The sequence below is a fragment of the Octopus sinensis genome, linkage group LG5, assembly GCF_006345805.1.
Source record: "Octopus sinensis linkage group LG5, ASM634580v1, whole genome shotgun sequence".
NCBI lineage: Eukaryota > Metazoa > Mollusca > Cephalopoda > Octopoda > Octopodidae > Octopus > Octopus sinensis.
Genome location: NC_043001.1, coordinates 20,649,923 through 20,671,548, shown reverse-complemented (window position 1 = coordinate 20,671,548; position 21,626 = coordinate 20,649,923). Strand labels below are relative to the sequence as shown.

The 21,626-nt window shown below is 36.5% G+C and overlaps 1 protein-coding gene across 1 annotated transcript in view; it reads left to right on the top strand.

Annotated features, from left to right (window-relative positions):
- LOC115211669 (E3 ubiquitin-protein ligase MARCHF8) overlaps positions 1–19,241 on the top strand; it is an 83,409-nt gene extending 64,168 nt beyond the window's left edge. Inside the window, exons 2-3 of the mRNA XM_029780308.2 lie at positions 1,470–1,745; positions 15,573–19,241. Of these exons, the coding sequence (XP_029636168.1) occupies positions 1,470–1,745; positions 15,573–15,947 (651 nt within the window). The 3' untranslated portion in view covers positions 15,948–19,241. The remainder of the gene's footprint in view (positions 1–1,469; positions 1,746–15,572) is intronic.
- The last annotated feature ends 2,385 nt before the right edge of the window (positions 19,242–21,626 follow it).

The window sequence follows — 21,626 nt, the reverse complement described above, 5'->3', positions numbered from 1 at the left end:
CTAGACGAAACTCAACCAGTGAACATTATTATAAAGGTACTAGGATCTTTTCAGTTTGAACGGCAGTTTTTTAAAATAATTTCCACGTAACTAAACACTTTAAAACTTCGTATACTGGTAGAATGTGTTTATAAAACATCTTTTTCTCTTGGCTTTATTGAGAAAATTCTATAGTTTGTAAGATATTTGTTGTTTTTTTTTCTTCAATTTCTGTAATTTCAACCAATCAATGACGTCTATTGAGGTGAAAACATTCTGTGCTGTATGAAAATGTCCCTTGTTTAAGAAACAGATTGGGTTTATTTACATTTCTGAAGAAAAAAAGATACCCTTCCCCTCACCCCTAACCCTAACCCTAAAATAGATAGAAATGCAATAGATCGATACTAGGGTCATAATTATGGGTGACAATTTCATATGACACCGCTAGAAAAAACTGCCGTTCAAACCGAAAAGATCCAGGTACTAGACTTCCCGTGACCCGTTGGGTCACTGACAATTCAAGTTATAAAACACTGAAGCTGATTGCAACATTGCATTGAAATGAAAGTTAATTTTATGATGATTCAGTTAAATATTTCAATCCGTTCGTGTCATCTCAGGTCTGGTTTACAAGTTCATGTTTAAGGTTTTATTGATTATTTACAGCATCTAATAGAAACAGAACTTCCAGGATAAACTCAAACTCCAATAACAGCATTTATTTATGGCATATGGGCTCACTTCAACAAAAATGCAAAAGGAATTGTTATATAATGTAAACATAAAATTAATGGAAACAATTTTTCGCAGTATTATCTGTTCCCCTGTTCCAATTTATGTAAAACTTGTTTTATTCCATTTGTATTTACGTTTCAAGGGTACCTTACTTTTAGAGTATTTTTCTATTATGCACTGGTTTGGCTGTTTTAAACTACAGAAAAGCATGCATGCAAGCAAGCAATCGCAAAATTTTAGTAGTATGTAGCTAGATAGATAATTAAAATGAATTAATCGGGTTTACATTTATGTTATTGTTGCTTAGCTCCAGGTCAACCTTGATCAAGCAGATCTCTGATGAAAGGAGTCCCAGCTATGACCACAGTTTTTTTTTTTTGTTTTCATTTATCTAGGACCACCTTTGAAAATATCTTCTTTTTCAAGGTAGGCATAATTTGAAGGCGATTTAACTGCTATTTCTAGCAGACCTAGTGATTGTTCTAGTGTTTTTAAAGCAATGTCATTTGAGCAGCTGTATTGTCATGCACAATCTTTCTTCAGTCACTCCCTATATGAACTTTTCTCATCACCATAGCCATTGTGAAACCCACTCGGTGACAATAAATAATAATTATTGAATATCAAATGTCACATTTGTATACTTGTTAGTTTATGATTTCTGTTTAATTATTCTGTTAATTAACAAAAACACAAAAATAACATCATTCAGTATGAAATATCATTCTTTATTATTGACATTTACTTTGCAGGAATCAGTACAACATGTCAGTTCAACACCTATCATCCCTCCAGAACATTGTGATTCCCATGTTTCAAAATACTCAAGTAATATGGATATATGTCGCATTTGTCACTGCGAAGGAGAAACAGAAGCTCCACTTGTAGCGCCATGCATATGTTCTGGCAGTTTGCGATGGGTGCACCAAGCTTGTCTACAAAAATGGATTAAAAGTGCAGATACTAAATCATGTGAACTATGTAAATTTGAATTCATCATGACAACGAAAGTAAAGCCATTCCAAGAGGTGAGAAAAACTTTGTTTTTTAAATACTATATATATAGGCTCAGGTGTGGCTGTGAGGTAAGAAATTTCCTTCCTAATCACATGGATTTGATCGCCAGAAATGTTAGCGTGCCAGGTGAAATGCTTAGCGGTATTTCATCTGCCATTATGTTCTGAGTTCAAATTCCGCCGAGGTCGACTTTGCCTTTCATCCCTTCGGGGTTGATAAATTAAGTACCAGTTATGCACTGGGGTTGATGTAATCGACTTAATCCCCTCGTTTGTCCCCTCTATGTTTAGCCCCTTGTGGGCTGTAAAGAAATAAGAAACTGCTGTGTGTGTGTGTGTGTGTGTGTGTGTATCTCTTTTTACTCTTTTACTTGTTTCAGTCATTTGACTGTGGCCATGCTGGAACACTGCTTTGAAGGGTTTTAGTCAAACAAATCGCCACCAGGTCTTATTTCTTAAGCCTAGTGCTTATTCTATTGGTCTCTTTTTGTCAAACCACTGAGTTATGAGGATGTAAACACAGAAGCACCAGTTGTCAAGCATTGAGGGGTATGACAAACACAACACAAAGATACACACACACACACACACATATATATATACACATACATACATACATATACATATGTGTGTGTGTGTGTGTGTGTGTGTATCTATGTATGTGTGCCTTTGTGTTTGTGTTGCATTCATCCCCCATCACTGCATGACAACCAATGTCAGTTTGTTTACATCCCCATAAGTTAGCAGTCTGGCAAAAGAGACTGATTGAGTAAATACAGGCTCAAAAAAATAAGTACTGGGGTTGATTCATTCGACTAAAAGGCAGTGCTCCAGCATGGCTGCAATCTGATGATTAATACAAATAAAAGGATAAAATATTAAAATATATATATATATATATATATCATTCACACACTACCATGTGTGAATAATATTCGTAAGGTCAACTTTTACCCACTCGTGACCACTTCTAGGATTTGTCACTAACTCAGTTTTTAACCAAATTTGATGATGTTTACATTTTTAGATTGGTCACATCCTAAGCTATATTTCCAGCTACAAAATTTGAAAATTGCTTCAGTAGAATAAAAGTTTCTGTAAAATATGTCAAAAACAGATTCCAAATATTTGTTTTAAAGAAATCTATATTTTATTTTAACTTATATGATAGATCTCAATGAGAGGAATCCATCCATGTTACTTATATGCAAAAATATTCAGTAGAAAAAAAGTACTGAGGTAAAAACTAGCGCAAAAAATAGAGATTAATGTCTAGAATTGCCTGAAATCAACCTTGACTCTAAATATTATTCTTATTTCAAAACAAAACTATATTTAAATTCAACTCCTCTGATAGATCTCCACTAGAGGAATCTGATGATACCAATTATATCAAAAGAATTTTTTTGATAAAAACTACTGGGGCCAAGTGACCCGTAAAATGTGGTAACGCCTAAAATTGAATTCAGAACCTAAAAACTATTTTTTACCTCATATGATAGAACTCATCAAGATGAGTGTCATGATGCTAATCTTTTCAAAAAATATCATTTACACATGGTAGTCATCATCATCATTTAACATCCGCTTTCCATGCTGGCATGGGTTGAATGATTTGACTGAGGTCTGGCAAACCAGACTCCAATCTGATTTGGCAATGTTTCTACAGCTGGATGCCCTTCCTAACGTCAACCACTCCAAGAGTGTAGTGGGTGCTTTTACATGCCACCGGCACGAGGACCAGTTTGGTGGTACTGGCAACGGCCACGTCCAAATGGTGCATTTTACGTGCCACCTGCACAGGAGCCAGTCCAGCGGCACTGGCGATGTCCTCGCTCGAATGTTTCACGTGCCACCAGCACAAGTGCTAGTAAGGCGACACAGTAACGATCACGCTCAAGGCCAGTTTGTTGCTCAAGCAACGATCTCACTCATATGGTACTCTTAGTGCTCCAAGAGTAGCGTGTGAATAATATTCTTAAGGTTAACATTTACTCACTCACAACCACTTCTAGGCTTTGTCACTAACTCAGTTTTTAACAAAATTTGATGATGTTTGCATTTTTAGATTAGTCACATCATAAGCTACATTTTGGGTTAAAATTTTGAAAATTGGTTCTTTGCCTTTTATCTTTACGGTACTCCATAAAATCAGTATCACTGAGCTCATTCTGCCAAAATTGGAAACCAATATTGCAAAATGTTTGATTCAATCCAGTATTTCAGTATCTTGCAAAGATCTACCTCATATTCATAGAATACACTATATTGTAATAAATATCCTTCATACACGGCAGTGTATGAATGATATTCTTAAAGTCGACATTTACTTACTTGCAACCACTTCTAGGTTTTGTCACTAATTCAGTTTTTTTTTTGTTTTTTTTTACCAAATTTGATGATGTTTATACATTTTTAGATTGGTCACCTCCTAAGCTACATTTTGAAAAACAAAATTTGAAATTTGGTTCTGTAGAAAAAAAGTCAAGATTTCAAATATGTGAGGTCAAAAAGGGGAGAATAACACTGGAAATTGACTTCAAGGATATACATGTGATGCTGCATGCATACTTTTGTAAACACACACACACGCATACGCACACATGCACATAAGTAACTTTTAAAATGCTCATGAGAGGAAACAAAGGTTAATGTGACGAATAAGTAGCTTTAAGGAGAGAGGTGGTAAGTTGACAACAATTGATGACAAGTGGACTCTTTTCTGCTGTCCATAATAAATAAACTCTCATACACACACACACACACACACACACATACTTATTGCAGAAAAATGTTACTGAGGTTTAAAGTTTAATCATTTTTGCCTAATCAGAAAACAGGATGTGGAAACTGGCATTTTCTGCATGATAGCTGTCTATCGCAAAATGAAAGCAAAATCATTATACTCTTACTTGTTTCAGTCGTTTGACTGCGGCCATGCTGGAGCACCGCCTTTAGTCGAGCAACTCAACCCCGGGACTTATTCTTTGTAAGCCCAGTACTTATTCTATCGGTCTCTTTTGCCGAACCGCTAATTGACGGGGACATAAACACACCAGCATCGGTTGTCAAGCAATGCTAGGGGGACAAACACAGACACACAAACACACACGCACACACATATATATATATATATATACATATATACGATGGGCTTCTTTCAGTTTCCGTCTACCAAATCCATTCACAAGGCTTTGGTCGGCCCGAGGCTATAGTAGAAGACACTTGCCCAAGGTGCCACGCAGTGGGACTGAACCCGGAACCATGTGGTTGGTTACTTACCACACACCCAGAGGGGGGAATTTTTATTAAATAAATGAAAGTAAAGCATTACAGTGACCAAAGTTGTAAGAACTTCTGAAGTTTTAATAAGTTTTTGTTTGCTTTCAAACTTTAATTCAGAATTTAGATTATTATTTCTTAGAGTAAATTGACAAGGTGTTTGCTTTCAGACAGTATGATTGGATTTTCAGTGTAGCAGGATTCAGATATTTTATTTTCAGACAAGAACAGTAGCTGAATTGCAAGCTTCATTTTTATTTTGCATGAATTTCAACTCACAAACCAACTTTGCTCTAACAAGGGCAGGTGGCTCCTCCTGCCTTATGGTGGATAGATTGGCTATTTTTGCATTTTTAAAATCATTTTTATATTAGCCAATGCAATTAAACCCTGTCCAGATAACTTTCTGTTCTTTTTAGAATTTAAGAAAAAATATGTGAAAATTAAAGAAACATAGCATTAAATTTTTATTTCAATTCAATCATCAACAATGAAAAATAATTCAAATATTTTTATTGCATTGCCTGGAAAAGATGTGGATTATAAGGAAAAATGTGGGCACATGTTAATATTCTTAAGTTATTACTGCTGGAAAAGTACAGAACAAGATTTCTACAGTTGAATTTGCCTAATTCGTCACCTCTAAAGCAAACTAAGAAGTACTTAAAATTAAAATTCTACTGTACTTAAAATAGATTATATTAGATAAATGTGGGATAATTTATTTTTTCTATTATGAGAATCTAAAAAACAAATCTTTAAAAACATGGTACAAAAATAATCAAAAACAAGTTTTAAACAAAAACATTTTTTTAAATCATGTCTTTTATACAATTAAAATAGTCTTTTTATTCAGTTGTACAAACAATAAAATATTAAGTTCATCATCATCATCATCATCATCATCATTTAATGTCCCCTTTCCATGCTAGCATGTGTTGGACGATTTGACTGAGGACTGGCGAACCAGATAGCTGCACGAGGCTCCAATCTGATCTGGCAGAGTTTCTACAGCTGGATGCCCTTCCTTGCGCCAACCACTCCGAGAGTGTAGTGAGTGCTTTTGCATGCTACCGGCATGAGGGCCAGTCAGGCGGTACTGGCAATGGCCACACTCAAATGGTGCTTTGTACGTGCCACCTGCATAGGAGCCAATCCAGCGGCACTGGTAACGATCACGCTCGAATGGTGCTCTTTACGTGCCACCGGTACGGAAGCCAGTTGGCTGCTCCAGCAATGATCACTCTTGGATGGTGCTCTTAGCACTCCTCTAGCACAGATGCCAGTCATAGAATTTGATTTTGATTTCGATTTCACTTGCTCCAACAGGTCTTCGAAAAAATCCCATCACACAAAAAAATACATTGATTGCAGTAGAGTGGTCATTAAATGGTTTCAAATCAAACATATGTTCAGTCAACTAGTGCATGTGTTTATTATTGGCATAGTTACCCTCCTGAGATACAAATTTAATTTGAGCATAGGCTTAAAGATACACTTTTGGGTGAATTGATTATATGGATCCCTTTACATGGCTGGTACTTATTTTATTGATCTTGAAAGGATGAAGGGCTGAGTCTACCTTGGTAGGATTCAAACTCAGAATAAAGAGGGACATAAATGAATACAAGATCTAAATACAATCTAGCAAAAACCAAAATCTTAGTAAGTAGGAAGGTAGACAAATCACAAATCCCTTCAGGTAGATGGCCCTGCTCGATCTGTAGAAAAGGCGAAGGTAGAAACTCCATAAGATGTACCCAGTGTAAGCTGTGGACACATAAGAGGTGCAGCAATATCAAAGGAAGGCTAACTGAGAAGATAGTCTTTGTGTGTGGAAAATGCTTAGGGGAAATAAACACTGAAAATGTGCAGAAAACAGCTTGCATCACATTACAGGGAGAAAAACTAGAAGTAGTTGATAGCTTCCGTTTCCTAGGTGACCAAGTCTGTAGCGGGGGTGAATGCTCAGAGAGTGTAGCTGCTTGAATAAGAATAGCCTGGTTAAAGTTCAGAGAGCTCCTACCTCTGCTGGTAACAAAGGGCCTCTCACTTAGATTAAAAGATAGACTGAATGACACATGTATGTGAACAGCTATGCTACATTGAAGTGAAACATGGGCTGTGACTGCTGAGGACATGTGTAAGCTTGCAAGGAATGAAGCTAGTATGCTCCATTGGATGTATAACGTCAGTGTGCATACACGACAGTGTTAGCACCCTGAGAGAAAAATTGGATGTAAGAAGCATCAGATGTGGTGTGCAAGAGAGACGACTGTGCTGGTCTGGTCATGTGTTGCGAATGGATGAGGACAGCTGTGTGCAAAAGTGTCACATCCTAGCAGTAGAGGGAACCTGTGGAAGAGGTAAACCCAGGATGACATGAGATGAGGGGGTGAAGCACAACCTTTGAAAATTGGGTCTCAAGGAGTCAACGATGAGTGACTGAGACCTTCGGAGATATGCAGTACTTGAGAAGACCTGGCAAGCCAAGTGAGACCATAACCATGGCCTATGATAGTGTAGCATAACTGGCCCATTTAAGAGTACTCTTCAATCATTGGGCAATGAACTGTGCTTGAGAAGACCTGTTGAGTCAAGTGAAATCATTGTTGTGGCCAATGCCAGTACTGCCCTTCTTGGCACTCACGCTGGTAGCATGTAAAAAGCACCATTTGAGCGTGGTCGTTGCCAGTGCCACCTGACTGACTCCCATTCTGGTGGCACTTAAAATGCACCATTCAAGCCTGGTCGATGCCAGTATCGCCTGACTGACCCTCATGCCGGTGGCACATAAAAAGCACCCACTACACTCTCAGCGTGGTCGGCATTAGGAAGGACATCCAGCTGTAGAAACCTTGCCATATCAGATTGGAGCCTGATACAGCCTTCTGGCTTGCCAACCTTCAGTCAAACCGTCCAACCCATGCCAGCGTGGAAAGCAGACGTTAAATGATGATGATGATGAAGATGATGTGTTGTCTGTCATGTAACTGATTTTAGCAATTCATTATTTTAGCACATAATGGACTCTGTTTCAGTGTGGACAATAGTTTTCACTCCTACAGTAGCCTGTCACTTTGGCTCAACATTTTCATATTATGTATAATGCCAATCATATGTAATTTAAGAAAAAATATTTTTGAGCTTTGGTATCAGAGTACAATCATAGTTATCTCCATTGTTGGTTCTTAACTGCTTTTTTCTTTTTCTTTCATTTATCATACGTAAAACATGTTCATGGCTTTAATATTCAGTCCTAGGTCAATATTGGTCGAAAAGACTTATGACTCATAAATTTGTTTGCTAAACCATTAAATGTAGTCTAGTTGGTAATTGTATAGAATGTAATATGGTAGTGTGGGTTGGGTGTGTTTCATTCCCTCCATTATATAGTCTGCTTCTGTACACCTGTACAAAAAAAGACTGACCTCAATGGAGATGGGTAAGATCATCTCAGTCAGAGCGTGACGCTTTACCTCTGAGTTTATTCGTGCTTGCAGTTAATGAGGTTACTGTTCCGCTGTTATTTTTGGATTGCTTGCGTGTTTTTTTAAGTTTGCCTGCACTCAGTTGGAGAGATATTGCTCTTAAGAAAGATGGTGTCGTAGTATTATGGGATGTTAATATGGCTCTGAATATGATTGAGCCTGTAATGGTAGGGGCTATTGGGGTTGGAGCTTGTAAGGATTGTGTCCCTTTCACGTTCGTAGTATTTTATTCTTTGGTCTGTGGATATGGTCTGTTGTCACCTGCACAGGTTTATATGTTTGTAGTTTATTGTGGAGAGAGTGAGGACTAGCATAAGTCATGATATATTGGTTGTACAAGGCGGTGAGCTGGCAGAAATGTTAGCATGCCGAGCAAAATGCTTAGCTGTATTTCGTCTGTCTTTACACTCTGAGTTCAAATTCCGCTGTGGTCAACTTTGCCTTTCATCCTTTTCGGGTCGATAAATTAAGTACCAGTTGCGTATTTGGGTTGATCTAATTGACTGGCCCCCTCCCCCAAAATTTCAGGCTTTGTGCCTAGAGTAGAAAAGCATATAATGTCTGAAGGCGGCGGTGAGCTGGCAGAAACGTTAGCACGCCGGGCTTAATGCTTAGCAGTATTTCGTCTGCCGCTACGTTCTGAGTTCAAATTCCGCCGAGGTCGACTTGGCCTTTCATCCTTTCGGGGTCGATAAATTAAGTACCAGTTATGCACTGGGGTCGATGTAATCGGCTTAATCCGTTTGTCCTTGTTTTTGTCCCCTCTGTATTTAGCCACTTGTGGGTAGTTAAGAAATATATAATGTTTGTACAGCAATCTTCTTGTTCATTGTCAATTCATCATCATAACCATCATTTTATTGTGGTATGAACACTTATGGCCAAACACGATGTCCATAAATGCTCCAATTGTGTTTGGGAACAGTATTCCTAATATTTTTGTTTTTTGTGTGTCTTGTTTACATTTTGGGTGCGATTATTGTATTTGATGTTCTTTGATCTTGTCAGTGTTTCATACTGAATGAACATGGCAGATTCTGCTTTATCTAAGTCTTTTGTTTTGGAACCAAGTTGATTTGATTAATGTGTCATCGGAATAGTTGTGTAACAGTATCTGCTGAGTGACTGGGGGATTTATTGATGTCATCTGTATATAAAGTTGTGTATACATTTCACAAAGGTGGCATGTCTTTGTGTTACTACTTCAAAGGTGTTTTTGTTGGGTTTTTAAATTTGAATGGTTTTACCCAGTTTAACCCCTCCTGTTAAACCATTTTTTTTCCCCCAACCAGTTGCCATGCTTGACCACTAAATCCACAAGTTTCTTTTTTATTCTCTCTCTGTTTATTTTCTCTTATTCCTTTCTGTTGAAGAGTGTAGGCTCAAAATGTAAAAGACTCTCTCACTTTTCCGAGTGTCAAGCTAATACACCTGTCTTCGTCTTTTTGTTTTTCTGTAAATTTCATCTCTCTCTCTCTCTCTCTCTCAGTGGTTAGGGCAGCAGACTTGCGGTCGTAGGATCGCGGTTTCGATTCCCAGACCGGGCGTTGTGAGTGTTTGTTGAGCTAAACACCTAAAGCTCCACGAGGCTCTGGCAGGGGCTGGTGGCGATCCCTGCTGTACTCTTTCGTCACAACTTTCTCTCACTCTTTCTTCTGTTGGCCTGCCCGCTTAGCCAGCGGGGTGGCGTCCTTTGAAGGCTAAAACAATGAGAAGCGCATTGTGACCAGCGATGTATAGCAACATCTGATAGCCTGGTCGGTCAGGGTGATATATATATGTATGTATGTATAGATAATGTGTGTGTATATGTATATATGAATAGTTGAAGATGTTTAGTGAGTGCAGTGATTCCTTCAGGGTGAAAGTTTCTTAAGTGTGTGCTCAAAATTTTATTAGTTTGCAGCTTGTTGGATTTCTCTGTTGCTTTTCTGGTTTCTGATGTAAGGAATAATTCAAAGTTCAGGTCCAAATTTAAATTAAATTATATATAATATATGTGTTCCAGTTTTCAGTGTAGATTTTGGAGTTTTTGTTGGGTTTTTAAATTGTGTTGGGTTTTACAATTAGATCGACCCCAGTCGATCTATTTCACTGGCCCCCTTCCCCCAAATTTTGGGCCTTGTGCCTAGAGTACAAAAGACTATTTTACAACTATAATACTATGTCAAGACTAGGAAACAAACACACACACACACATACATACAATGGGCTTCTTTCAATTTTCGACTTCGCCTTACTGGCACTTGTGCCCCATGCTAGTAGGGTGCTAAGAGCACCATTTGAACGTGGTCGTTGCCAGAGCAGCTAACTGGCTTCCATGCCGGTGGCATGTAGGAGGCACCATTCGAGCGGGATTGTTACCAGCACTGCCTTACTGGCACCTGTGTCGTTGGCATGTGTAAAAAAAAAAAATTCGAGCGAAGTGTTGCCAGTGCCGTCTGACTGGCCCCCGTGCCGGTGGCACATAAAAGCACCCACTACACTCTCGGAGTGGTTGGCGTTAGGAAGGGCATCCAGCTGTAGAAACTCTGCCAGATCATGACTGGAGTCTGGTGCAGCCATCTGGTTCGCCAGCCCACAGTCAAACCGTCCAACCCATGGAAAGTGGACATTAAACGATGATGATGAAATACACTCAGACTTTGATTGTCTTGAGCCTATAGTTGAAGATACTTGGTAAAGGTGCCTTGCAGTTACACCTGCGCCTATACCTGCTTATGTTGTCTCGTAAGGTATGCTTTTTGGATTGTTGTGCTGCCGAGTTGCACAGGTTCCATCAGGACATTTTGAAGTTTCAGAAACTGCTTTTGTTTAGCTCAACAATGTCCATGTTGTAACGAAGAGCAGATGGTTTGAGAAAAGTTGAGGGATTGTGTTGTTTAGTGGTTGTGCTAGGTATCTGTGTGTGTGAACAGAACAGAGAGTGATATTTGAGAAGAATTATAGTCATTAACTTGGTTAGTTACATGGGTTATTGTGGCTTGTTTTAGATGCTGATGGAGGCAGTAGTGATGCTAGTATTACCTGTATTGTTTTGGTACCGGGATCTGTTGTGCCCATTGAACTCTTCTTCAATCTAGGTTTTAAGAATTATATTAAGGTATTGCAGTGATATACATTGTCTAGTGAAACAAATGCTGTTCAATACCAAGTAAGACTTGATTAAACAGACCTTTTATCTACTCATAGCAGTCATGACAATCCAATCTTTTATTCAGGCATAGCATACCTAAGACTGCAACTTACTCTTTTTTTTTTAAGAAACCAGATTTGAGGAAGAATTACTTCATTTTTCTTGCAAGTGGGGGGATCACAGAGGCTTTCTTATTGGTTTGTGTGGTGGGACGATTAGGTATATGATGTATTTTTGTTTTATTATTTTGGTATTTTTTTTTCATTTTCATCTAGTTTCAGCTCACGAGCTGTGGCCATGCTGGGGCACCGCCATTAGAATAATAATAACTGCGTCAGCCAGGAGTCGAACCCAGATAGACTGCTTGGAAGGCAACCATCCTTGTTGGTTTGTATTTTGAATGCAAACCACATGTTTCTTTATCAAACGTTTCAAAAATAAAAGAATCTTTTAGATGAGACAATCAGCTATTGGCCGATATATAACTGTAATCAACGAGTTAATTAATATTGATTAAAATGAAACATTATAGTGTAATTAAGAAAGATAATCATTGTAATACTGACTTCTTAGATGAGGAATTAGACAAAGACCATTTAAAATTCCATGAAATATAGATGAGGTAAAATCACATTCAGCAAAAGTAAATCAATAAATAAATAAATTTATTATTGGAGAAAGATGTAGGAATGCTATGAGATTCTTTGAAGAAGCATCTCCCAGTACTCTTATACCCTTACTCAAATAGCTAATTTTTATTTATTTGTTTTTGATTGAATGTGGTACTACCTCATCTATATGTCTTCAAATCTCAAACGGTTTTTGCTTAATTTTTTTCTTCTTGGCAGAAGCCGGGACTATGATATCCATCTTTATCAGAGAGCAACACATCATTTTAATCTATCTTAATTAACTTGTTGATTGTGTCTAAAAGCTAATCATCCCATCCAACAGATTCTTTTGTCTCTGAGTCAGTGACCGCCCTTCTGTACACACACACACCCAAACACGTGTGTGTGTGTGTGTGTTGCAGGAGATGAAGAGTTTTCCATTGAGACCTCTGCTGCTTCATATGCTTGTATCCATAGACCCAACTCTTGTCACCAGTGATGATCCACATGTATGTATGTGTGTGTGTGTGTGGCTTACAATCACAAGGTTGTGAGTTCAATTCCCAGTGACACATTGTGTCCTTGAGCAAGACACTTTATTTCACATTGCTCCAGTCCACTCAGCTGGCAAAAATGAATTGTACTTGTAATTCCAAGGGCTAGCCTTGTCACATTGTTAGTCATGCTAAATTACCCTGAGAAGTTTGTTAAGGGTGCATGTATCTGTGGAGTGGTCAGCTACTTGCACATTGATCTTATCTTAATTTCCTGAGCGGGCTGTTACGTTTATCAGATCAGCTGGTAAGCTTGTCGTAATTGATGGAGTGCCAGTATGTATGTGCATATATACATAAGTATGTGTATATGATTGCATGTGTGTGTATATATACATATATATATATAATCATATATAATGAAGGGTGAAATTAATTAATTTGGAATAATTATCAATTACACCAAGTAGTCTTCGGCATGTAAAAGCCTCATTCGAGGAAAATTTAAGTAATACTAAGCAATAAAGGGTTTAGCAACGAATTGCCTTACCACATACCGAATTTAGAAATAGCAGTCAAAGGGTTATAGCTATTTCTTCTACTAAAAAGGGAGATCTCAGTAAAAACAGCAATTGGAAGGCCCTTTTACTGAGGCCTGCCTTTATTGCTTAGTATAATCATATATATATATATATATATATATCATCATCATCATTTAGCGTCCGCTTTCCATGCTAGCATGGGTTGGACGGTTCAACTGGGGTCTGGGAAGCCAGAAGGCTGCATCGGTCCAGTCTGATCTGGCAGTGTTTCTATGGCTGGATGCCCTTCCTAACGCCAACCACTCCGTGAGTGTAGTGGGTGCTTTTTACGTGCCACCCGCACAGGTGCCAGACGGAGCTGGCAAACGGCCACGGACGGATGGTTCGCTTACTTGTCACCGGCACTGGTATCACAGCTGCAATTTCCATTGATGTTGATCGACTTCGATTTTGGTTCTGCTTTCTGATATCTGATTTGATTTGATTTTGATTAAGATAATGGAGGAAATCCAGAGTTAGTACTCATCAGCTGTTAGACATTAAATTATGTCTATTTATTTATTTTAAACAGTTCAGATAATATATAAATTCATGTGTAAAGTATTAGTAATTTCTAGAATAGAGAAAGAAGAACAGTTTCTTACAGCTGTTTCAGCCAAGAAGTCACAATACCCCATGTGTTATTTCTATCTTTTCAGTGTATTGTAGTAATCTGCAGATAAAATTAGGGTACTTGAGTATGCCTCTATGCTTCGTCAGAGAATTTTATATGATAGTCCAAATTAACCCTATGAACTTCTTGGACTATCTTATAAAACTCTCTGACGAAGCTTAGAGGCATACCCAAGTACCCTAATTTTATCTACAGATTTACAATACACTGAAAAGATGGAAATAAAACATGGGGTATTGTGACCTCTTGGCTGAAACAGCTGTAAGAAACTGCTCTTCTTTCTCTATTCTAGAAATTATTAATACTTTACACATATATTCGTATATTATCTGAACTGTTTAAAATAAATGAATAGACATAATATAATGTCTAACAGCTGATGAATACTACCTCTGGATTCCCTCCATGTTCTTCTTGCCATATAAATTAAGGGTAAAACCACTTATTACCCTTGCCTAATTATTATACTCAATGGGGTAATTGCCATGCAATAACCAACACTTGTGTATTAATTAGGTATTCTACCAGCAGTATATTGGATAGATACTATCCCTTAGTTGGTTGGATTCACAACCTCTAACTCTCTTTGAATTTTATATATATATATATATATATATATATATATATATATAGTAGTCCACAGTCACCATGATAGATCGGTAGCCACTACACACATTTTTTTCTCTCCTTGTTTCTCTCCTTTTTTCTGTGTCCCTTTCTATAGAAGAGCATAGGCTTGAAACGTAAAAGACTTTTTCTATTACTGAGCGTTATACTAATACATCTGTTTGTTTTGTACACCACCTGCCTTCATCTTTTGATTTTTTCGTAAACTCTCCCTATATATATATGATGTAATATCAAAAAGTTACCGGACTAGTTATGTTTAATAAAAAACAACTTATTTACTTTTGAAATAGTCACTTTGCACAGCAATACACCGGTACCAATGTTCCTGCCACTTTTGGAATCTAGCCTGGAAGCCGTTTTCTGTAAGTGAGTCGAGAACCTTCTGTGATCTGTTCTGGATATTGACAATGGTGTTAAAACGACCGATCTTTGAGCTACCTTTACATCTTAGTGAAGAGATGGGAGTCAAATTTTGTCACCTCTTTTCAGCTGTATTCAATGTCTGGCCCCCTCAACAGTTGCCTGGATTTCTTTCAAGATACCTTCTTTTTGATGATTACTCATACTGATTGATAACAGCCACTGTTTAGATTTAGCATTTTCAATATTGTATAGTCTTTAGAATTATATTTCGAATATCGCAGATGTAATTTAGAAACATTATTTCACAATTTTTTCATCCTATTTTCTTTAGTGACTCTTGAGTTTTCTTTTCCATTGATGTTGACAGTTGCACCACAAGCTAGAAATAGAAGTCAAATCTTTCAAATGAAAGACACATTGAATAATATAGTCTTATTATATTTGAGTTAAAGTCAAGATCATAATAGCTGGAATGCCTTTGATTGTAGATCTTATTGATCAGGATTAAGCAACAGCTGTAGTTGAAATATTAAAATTAGATTTGAGATTGTTTTTTTTTGTTTTTTTTTTATTTTTTTACTTCTGTCTATTTTTCATTTTTTTCTTCTCTTTTTCAGTGGGAGAGACTACAGATGACTTCAGTTGAGAAAAGAAAGATAATCTGTTCAGTGACATTCCATATTGTTGCAATAACATGTGTAGTATGGTCTCTCTATGTGCTGATTGATCGGACCACTGAAGAAATGAGACGGGGAGTACTCGAGTGGCCATTTTGGACAAAAATCATTGTTGTAGCTATTGGTTTCACTGGAGGTCTTGTTTTTATGTATGTTCAATGCAAAATGTATGTAAATTTATGTCATAGATGGAGAGCATACAACAGAGTAATCTACATTGAAAATATTTATGAACATCCATCAGAGAGCAAATTGTGTGAAAGTTGTAAGAAAGACTCATCTTCCAGTCTATGTGGAGATGTACAGCTAGCCTGAGACTTTCTTTTCATTGTACAGATTTTTTTATAGGTTTGTGAAATTGTATATCTTTGAAATTTTCTTTTCTTACAGTTCTCAAAAATTGGTCCCAACAAGGTTTTTAACGTGATCACTCAAAACAATGTACATTCCAAATATAGTGCTGCAGTAACATGCAATTTTTTTTATTGTGTATGCATGTATGTATGTGTGTGTGCACGTGTGCCTGCACCTGTGAATATGTGTGTGTCTGTATGTATGTACGGGCCTTTACTTTTCAAACCTATGAGTATTTCTGTATATTGACAAAGAATGAATTGTTTATTTTCAATGTTCTTATGTATCTGTGATGTTTTGATGATAGTTATGTCTATTTGCTTGTACATATGAAATATTGTTGACTATGGATGATTTGATGTCTGTTGGGTTTTTTTTCCATAGTTTATATAATTTGGTGTATTCAGGTAAAATTTTGAAAATAACATTGCCTTTTACTGACTGTTTTGGATTTAGTTTTTGTTAACAATTAATTTAATATTTTAAGTTGTTTCTTATCTTGAAGATCTTGTGTATTTTCATACTATTAGGATTTATTTTACTTGATCTCTGTAAAAATGTTTTTTTTGTTTTGATAATAATGTCCAAATGATAGCACAAATGCTTGGAGATTTTTAAATGATACTCATTAAAATTAATCTTTCTCTTAGTTGACTGAAATTAGTGCCAGTCTTTTAAAATATTGGAATTTATGTCTTAAACATATCTTAAACATAAGACCCTACTAATTCCAATAATTAGTTTAATCTCTTAATAATGAATAATAAAGTACAAATAGTAATAAGTTATTATAAAACTCTTTGTATAATTCACTTTACCTCTACTGGTAAAGTTTGTCTAAATGATTTTCTTTCCAACTTTTAATCTTAAGATACCATAGAAATGCCATTTACTATCCATAGTTGTTTTATATTTATGTCAGAAGACAAGAAGATAAAATTAGAATAACATCAATATTGGAAAAAGATGTTACAAAAACAGATGTAGCATTATGACCGTGTTCGGTCATTCAAATTGTAACATTTTTATGAAAGTATAACATTGAAAATTTGCAAATGAACCATATACTGTATTTGCTGGTGTAGATGATGCACCCTTTTTTTTGTTGTTGTTAAATGTATCAAAAAATGTGATCACATTACAGATGGGAGTCCAAGTGCCGTAAGCTAGGGATCCAGATGAGCATAAGGCCACAAGTCACAACCACAACAATTGTTACTAGTAATAAAACATTAAAAACAAGCCAAATGATCATGATTTGTTGGCAGTTGCATGGATGGGTGACATGATCTCTCTGTACCTCCTTCCTCAGCATCTGTAACTCATACCTAATCTATGTCTTTTTTAATATCTGTGCTATCTTTAAGTATAATTTATTATCTAAATGAAAAAAATTCTAGAAAGATGAAAGGTATACCAAAGCTTCATATCTGCCTGTCAGCTATTTGCAATGAGTGAATGGCAATTAAGCTACAGTGGGGCTGTGCACCACCCCGGTGGATGACAGTGGTAACACAAAACATTAAGCCAGAAATATGAGTTTTACGTTCTGTATGGCAATATCCTCTTGATCAAAGGAAGATCTGAAGTTTCAATACGGTACTTGTATAACGTAGTTTATTTATGTTTATTTATGATAAATTTATAGTTTATATACTTTATTCCAGTATACTGTCACTACATTGTATGTACAAGCACAGAATCATACATTTTCTTCTACAAAACCACTTTAACCCTTTAGTGTTCTGATTATTCTATCAAACATAATGCTTATTGATTCACATTGATTTGAATTAATCATGCATTATCTCATATCTTCAAGATCTTGATGGTGTAATTACCTAATGTAGAATAGCATTGTAGGGTAGGTGTGAGAGCCTGGATCTGGTCAGTTTGAACATAAAACAGATTAAATATTTTGGCTGGATATGGCCGGTTTAAATACTAAAGGGTTAAAATATCTTTCAATGAGTGTATGCTGAAACATACTAAATTTGGTTTTTTTTTCTTTCCATAAAATATACTTGTAAAATAGGGGTGCATCTTATACACTGGTAAATATGGTATATATATATATATATATATAGATAGATAGAAATAGATAGATAGGAAACTGGTTGAGGGCAATTTACAACAGTCCAGTTGTTGCTGTATACTATAACTCAAAATAACTTTCACAACATTTCTGATGTTTACTTATACAAAATGGATTATGAACACAATTTAAGGCATACTTTATATTTAAACTAGGTACATTAACATAATTAAGAATGGCTATTTTTTTTTGTGGTGGTGGTGGTAGTGATTGTGATGATGGTGGTGGTGGTGGTGGTGGTGGTGATAGTGATGGTGTGTTTATGTAATGTAAAAAGTTTTTATTAAAAGAAAAATCTTCCATACGAACTTTGGAAACAGTGTTATGTTTTTTTACTTTTAACTTGTTTCTTAAAAAGTAATTAATATTTTTTTTTCCTAAACAATACTATTTTTGACATTATGAGAACGAATATTTGAAACAAGCAAGAAAAGTTTTTCCCCCCACCTTTTTCTAAATCCAGTTTTAAAGAGAACATCTCAAAATGAGACATCATAAGCCAAAATTTTAAATGATTAGCAGAAATATAACATTAAAACTATTTACAGCATACATGCGCATGCACACACACACACAAACATCTAATGTAATTTGTATTCAACATATTCAAATTTACCTGCAATAAAAGAGAATTAGTTGAGTTACAAAAATATTGCTAATTTCTTTCTACTCATTAAATGAACAATGATTTCAAATAGTAAAGATATTTCCATTGTATAAAATCATATATTGATGGTGTATGTGTGTGTGTGTGTGGTTCTGCAAAACTGGGAAAGAGGAAAGGCATTAAGAAAGAAGAAATGGAAATGAGAGAGAGAGAGAGAGAAAAAAGAGGAGAGATTGAGAAGAAGCTGAAAGGAGTGAAAAGTAACAATGAAACAGAGTGAGTGAGAGAGAGAGAGGGGGAGGTTGTTACTGGAAGAGAAAAAAAGAAAGGATTGGTGCCTGCAACCAAGAGAGATTGAAAGATGAGGAAATTACCGACAGGTGATGCTACGGAGCAACGGTAGCTACTAAGTCTTAATAACATATCACATGACCAATAGATAAGAGAAGAAAATGCAATACTATGCTTTCTTTTATGTTATGATTATCACTTGTCTTGTTTGTCTTTATACATAAAACAGGTTTAAGAAAAATATTGACAAAGAAACAGAAAATAGTGTTTGTTTATTATTGATAAGGGCACTTAATGATCCCATTTTTAAATATGTTAATTTTTCACTCTTGCTCATGTATCATATTCTCATCATTAATTCGACAAGTTTGGTGAAGTCTCTGCTCTACAGAAGAGGTCTAATAAGACTGAAATACTTTAAAGTTATCTCCCATACTTGCTGAAAATATCAAAATAATATTTCTGAGCAACTAATATTGGTTTTTTTCCTCACCACTACTTTGGCAAGTATGATGAAGTCTTTGCTCTACTGAGAAGGTCTAATAAGAGTAAAATGTCTTTAGAGTTGCTTTGCTATACTTACCAAAATCATCAAAATAATAATATTAATTAACAACTAAAATTGTCTTTTCCTCACCACATATTCATTTCCAATTAGAGTTTCAATGCTCACTACACTGAAACATGCTAACATTACCTTTACCATAAAAGATATAATATACCTTTCATCATCGTTTAACGACCGTTTTCCATGCTAGCATGGGTTGGACGGTTCTACCAGGGTCTGGGAAGCCAGGAGGCTGCACCAGGCTCCAGTCTGATCTGGCAGTGTTTCTACAGCTGGATGCCCTTCCTAACGCCAACCACTCCGCGAGTGTAGTGGGTGCTTTTTACGTGCCACTGGCACAGGGGCCAGAGGAGGCTGGCAATGGCCACAATCGGTTGGTGATTTTTATGTGCCACTGGCAAGGATATCAGAACTACAATTTCCATTTGATTTTCATTTTGATGTTGATGTACTTGACTCAATAGGTCTCCTCAAGCACAGCAGGTCGCCCTACGGGGTCGGGGCTGGTTATGCGAAACTGGTGTAGGATACAGCCATGAACTCACTTTATTTGTCGGGTCTTCGCAGTCACAGCATTTGTATATTATGAAACCAAATATATATTTGGAAGGTGGGTAATTGGGGAGATTATGATCCAAACAAAGTGACATCACCCAAGATTTTAACTGAACAACTGAAACAAGGATCAAACTTCACCAGACACATTTTATATAGATAAGTACAGGCATGGGTATGTGGTTAAAAAGCATGCTTTGTAATCATGTGATTTTGTGATCACTCCCATTGTGGAGCAACTTGGGTGCTTTCTATTAGAGCCCTGGGTCAACCACTGCCTTGTGAGTGGATTTGGCAGATGGAAACTGTGGAAGCCAGACGTGTGTGTCTTTTTTCCTCCCTTCCCTTGCTTGGAAACTAGTGTTGGTTTGTTTATGTCCTGTAACTTAGTGATTTAGTGAAAGAGACTAATAGAATAAATACCTGGCTTAAAAAGGTAAAAAAAAGGACTGGGGTTGATTTGTTTGATTAAACCCTTCGGGGCAGTGCCCTAGCATGGCCACAGTGCACCAACAGAAATAAGGAAAATATAAACATAAATTCACACAGTAACAATATAAATGTCAGTTTAATTAAAATATGAAAAATCAAATTTTAAAAAGTCCAAAATTATAAATGTAAACAAATTAATGTAAACGTAAACAAATGTTATCTTAAAACCAGATTTTGGGATTGTAGCAGTCCCTAATGTTTATCATTATCAATCAAAAGGCTTCCGCTGACATTTCACCTTTGACATTTCACCTCTGACATTTCACATCTAGTGATTTCCCCTTTGGCATTTCACTTTTAACTCAGTTTTAATAATGTCTCAGCTAGTTTTTAACACAAATTTTTACATCTGTTTTTATTTATATACTCAAAGACTTTTTGGCATTTAACCCTTTAGCATTTAAACTAGCCATATCAGGCCCAAATGATCTTGCTGGTTTTACGTTCAAAATGGCCAGATTTGGTTTCTTACACTTACTCCACAATGCCATTTTAAAAATAAACAATCACATTATCAAAATCTCAAAGCACGGTTAATTCAAAACTGTGAATGCTTTTTACGTGCCACCAGCACAGGGACCAGAGGAGGCTGGCAATGGCCACGATTGGTTGGTGCTTTTTATGTACCACCGGCAAGGGTATCAGAACTACAATTTCCATTCGATTTTCATTTTGATGTTGATGTACTTGACTCAATAGGTCTCCTCAAGCACAGCAGGTCGCCCTATGGAGTCGGGGCTGGTTATGTGAAACTGGTGTAGCATACAGCCATGAACTCACTTTATTTGTCAGGTCTTCGCAGTCACATTTGTATATTATAAGTGCAGGCATGGCTTTGTGGTAAAAAGTTTGCTTCCAACTATTTGATTCCAGGTTCAATCCCACTGTGTGGCACCTTGGGCAGGTGTTTTCTATTATAGACTCAGGCTGACCAAAGCTTTGTGAATGGATTTTGTAGATGGAAACTAAAAGAAGCCTGTCGTATATATTTATCTATCTATATATCTCCTACTCTATCTCTCCTTCTCCTGC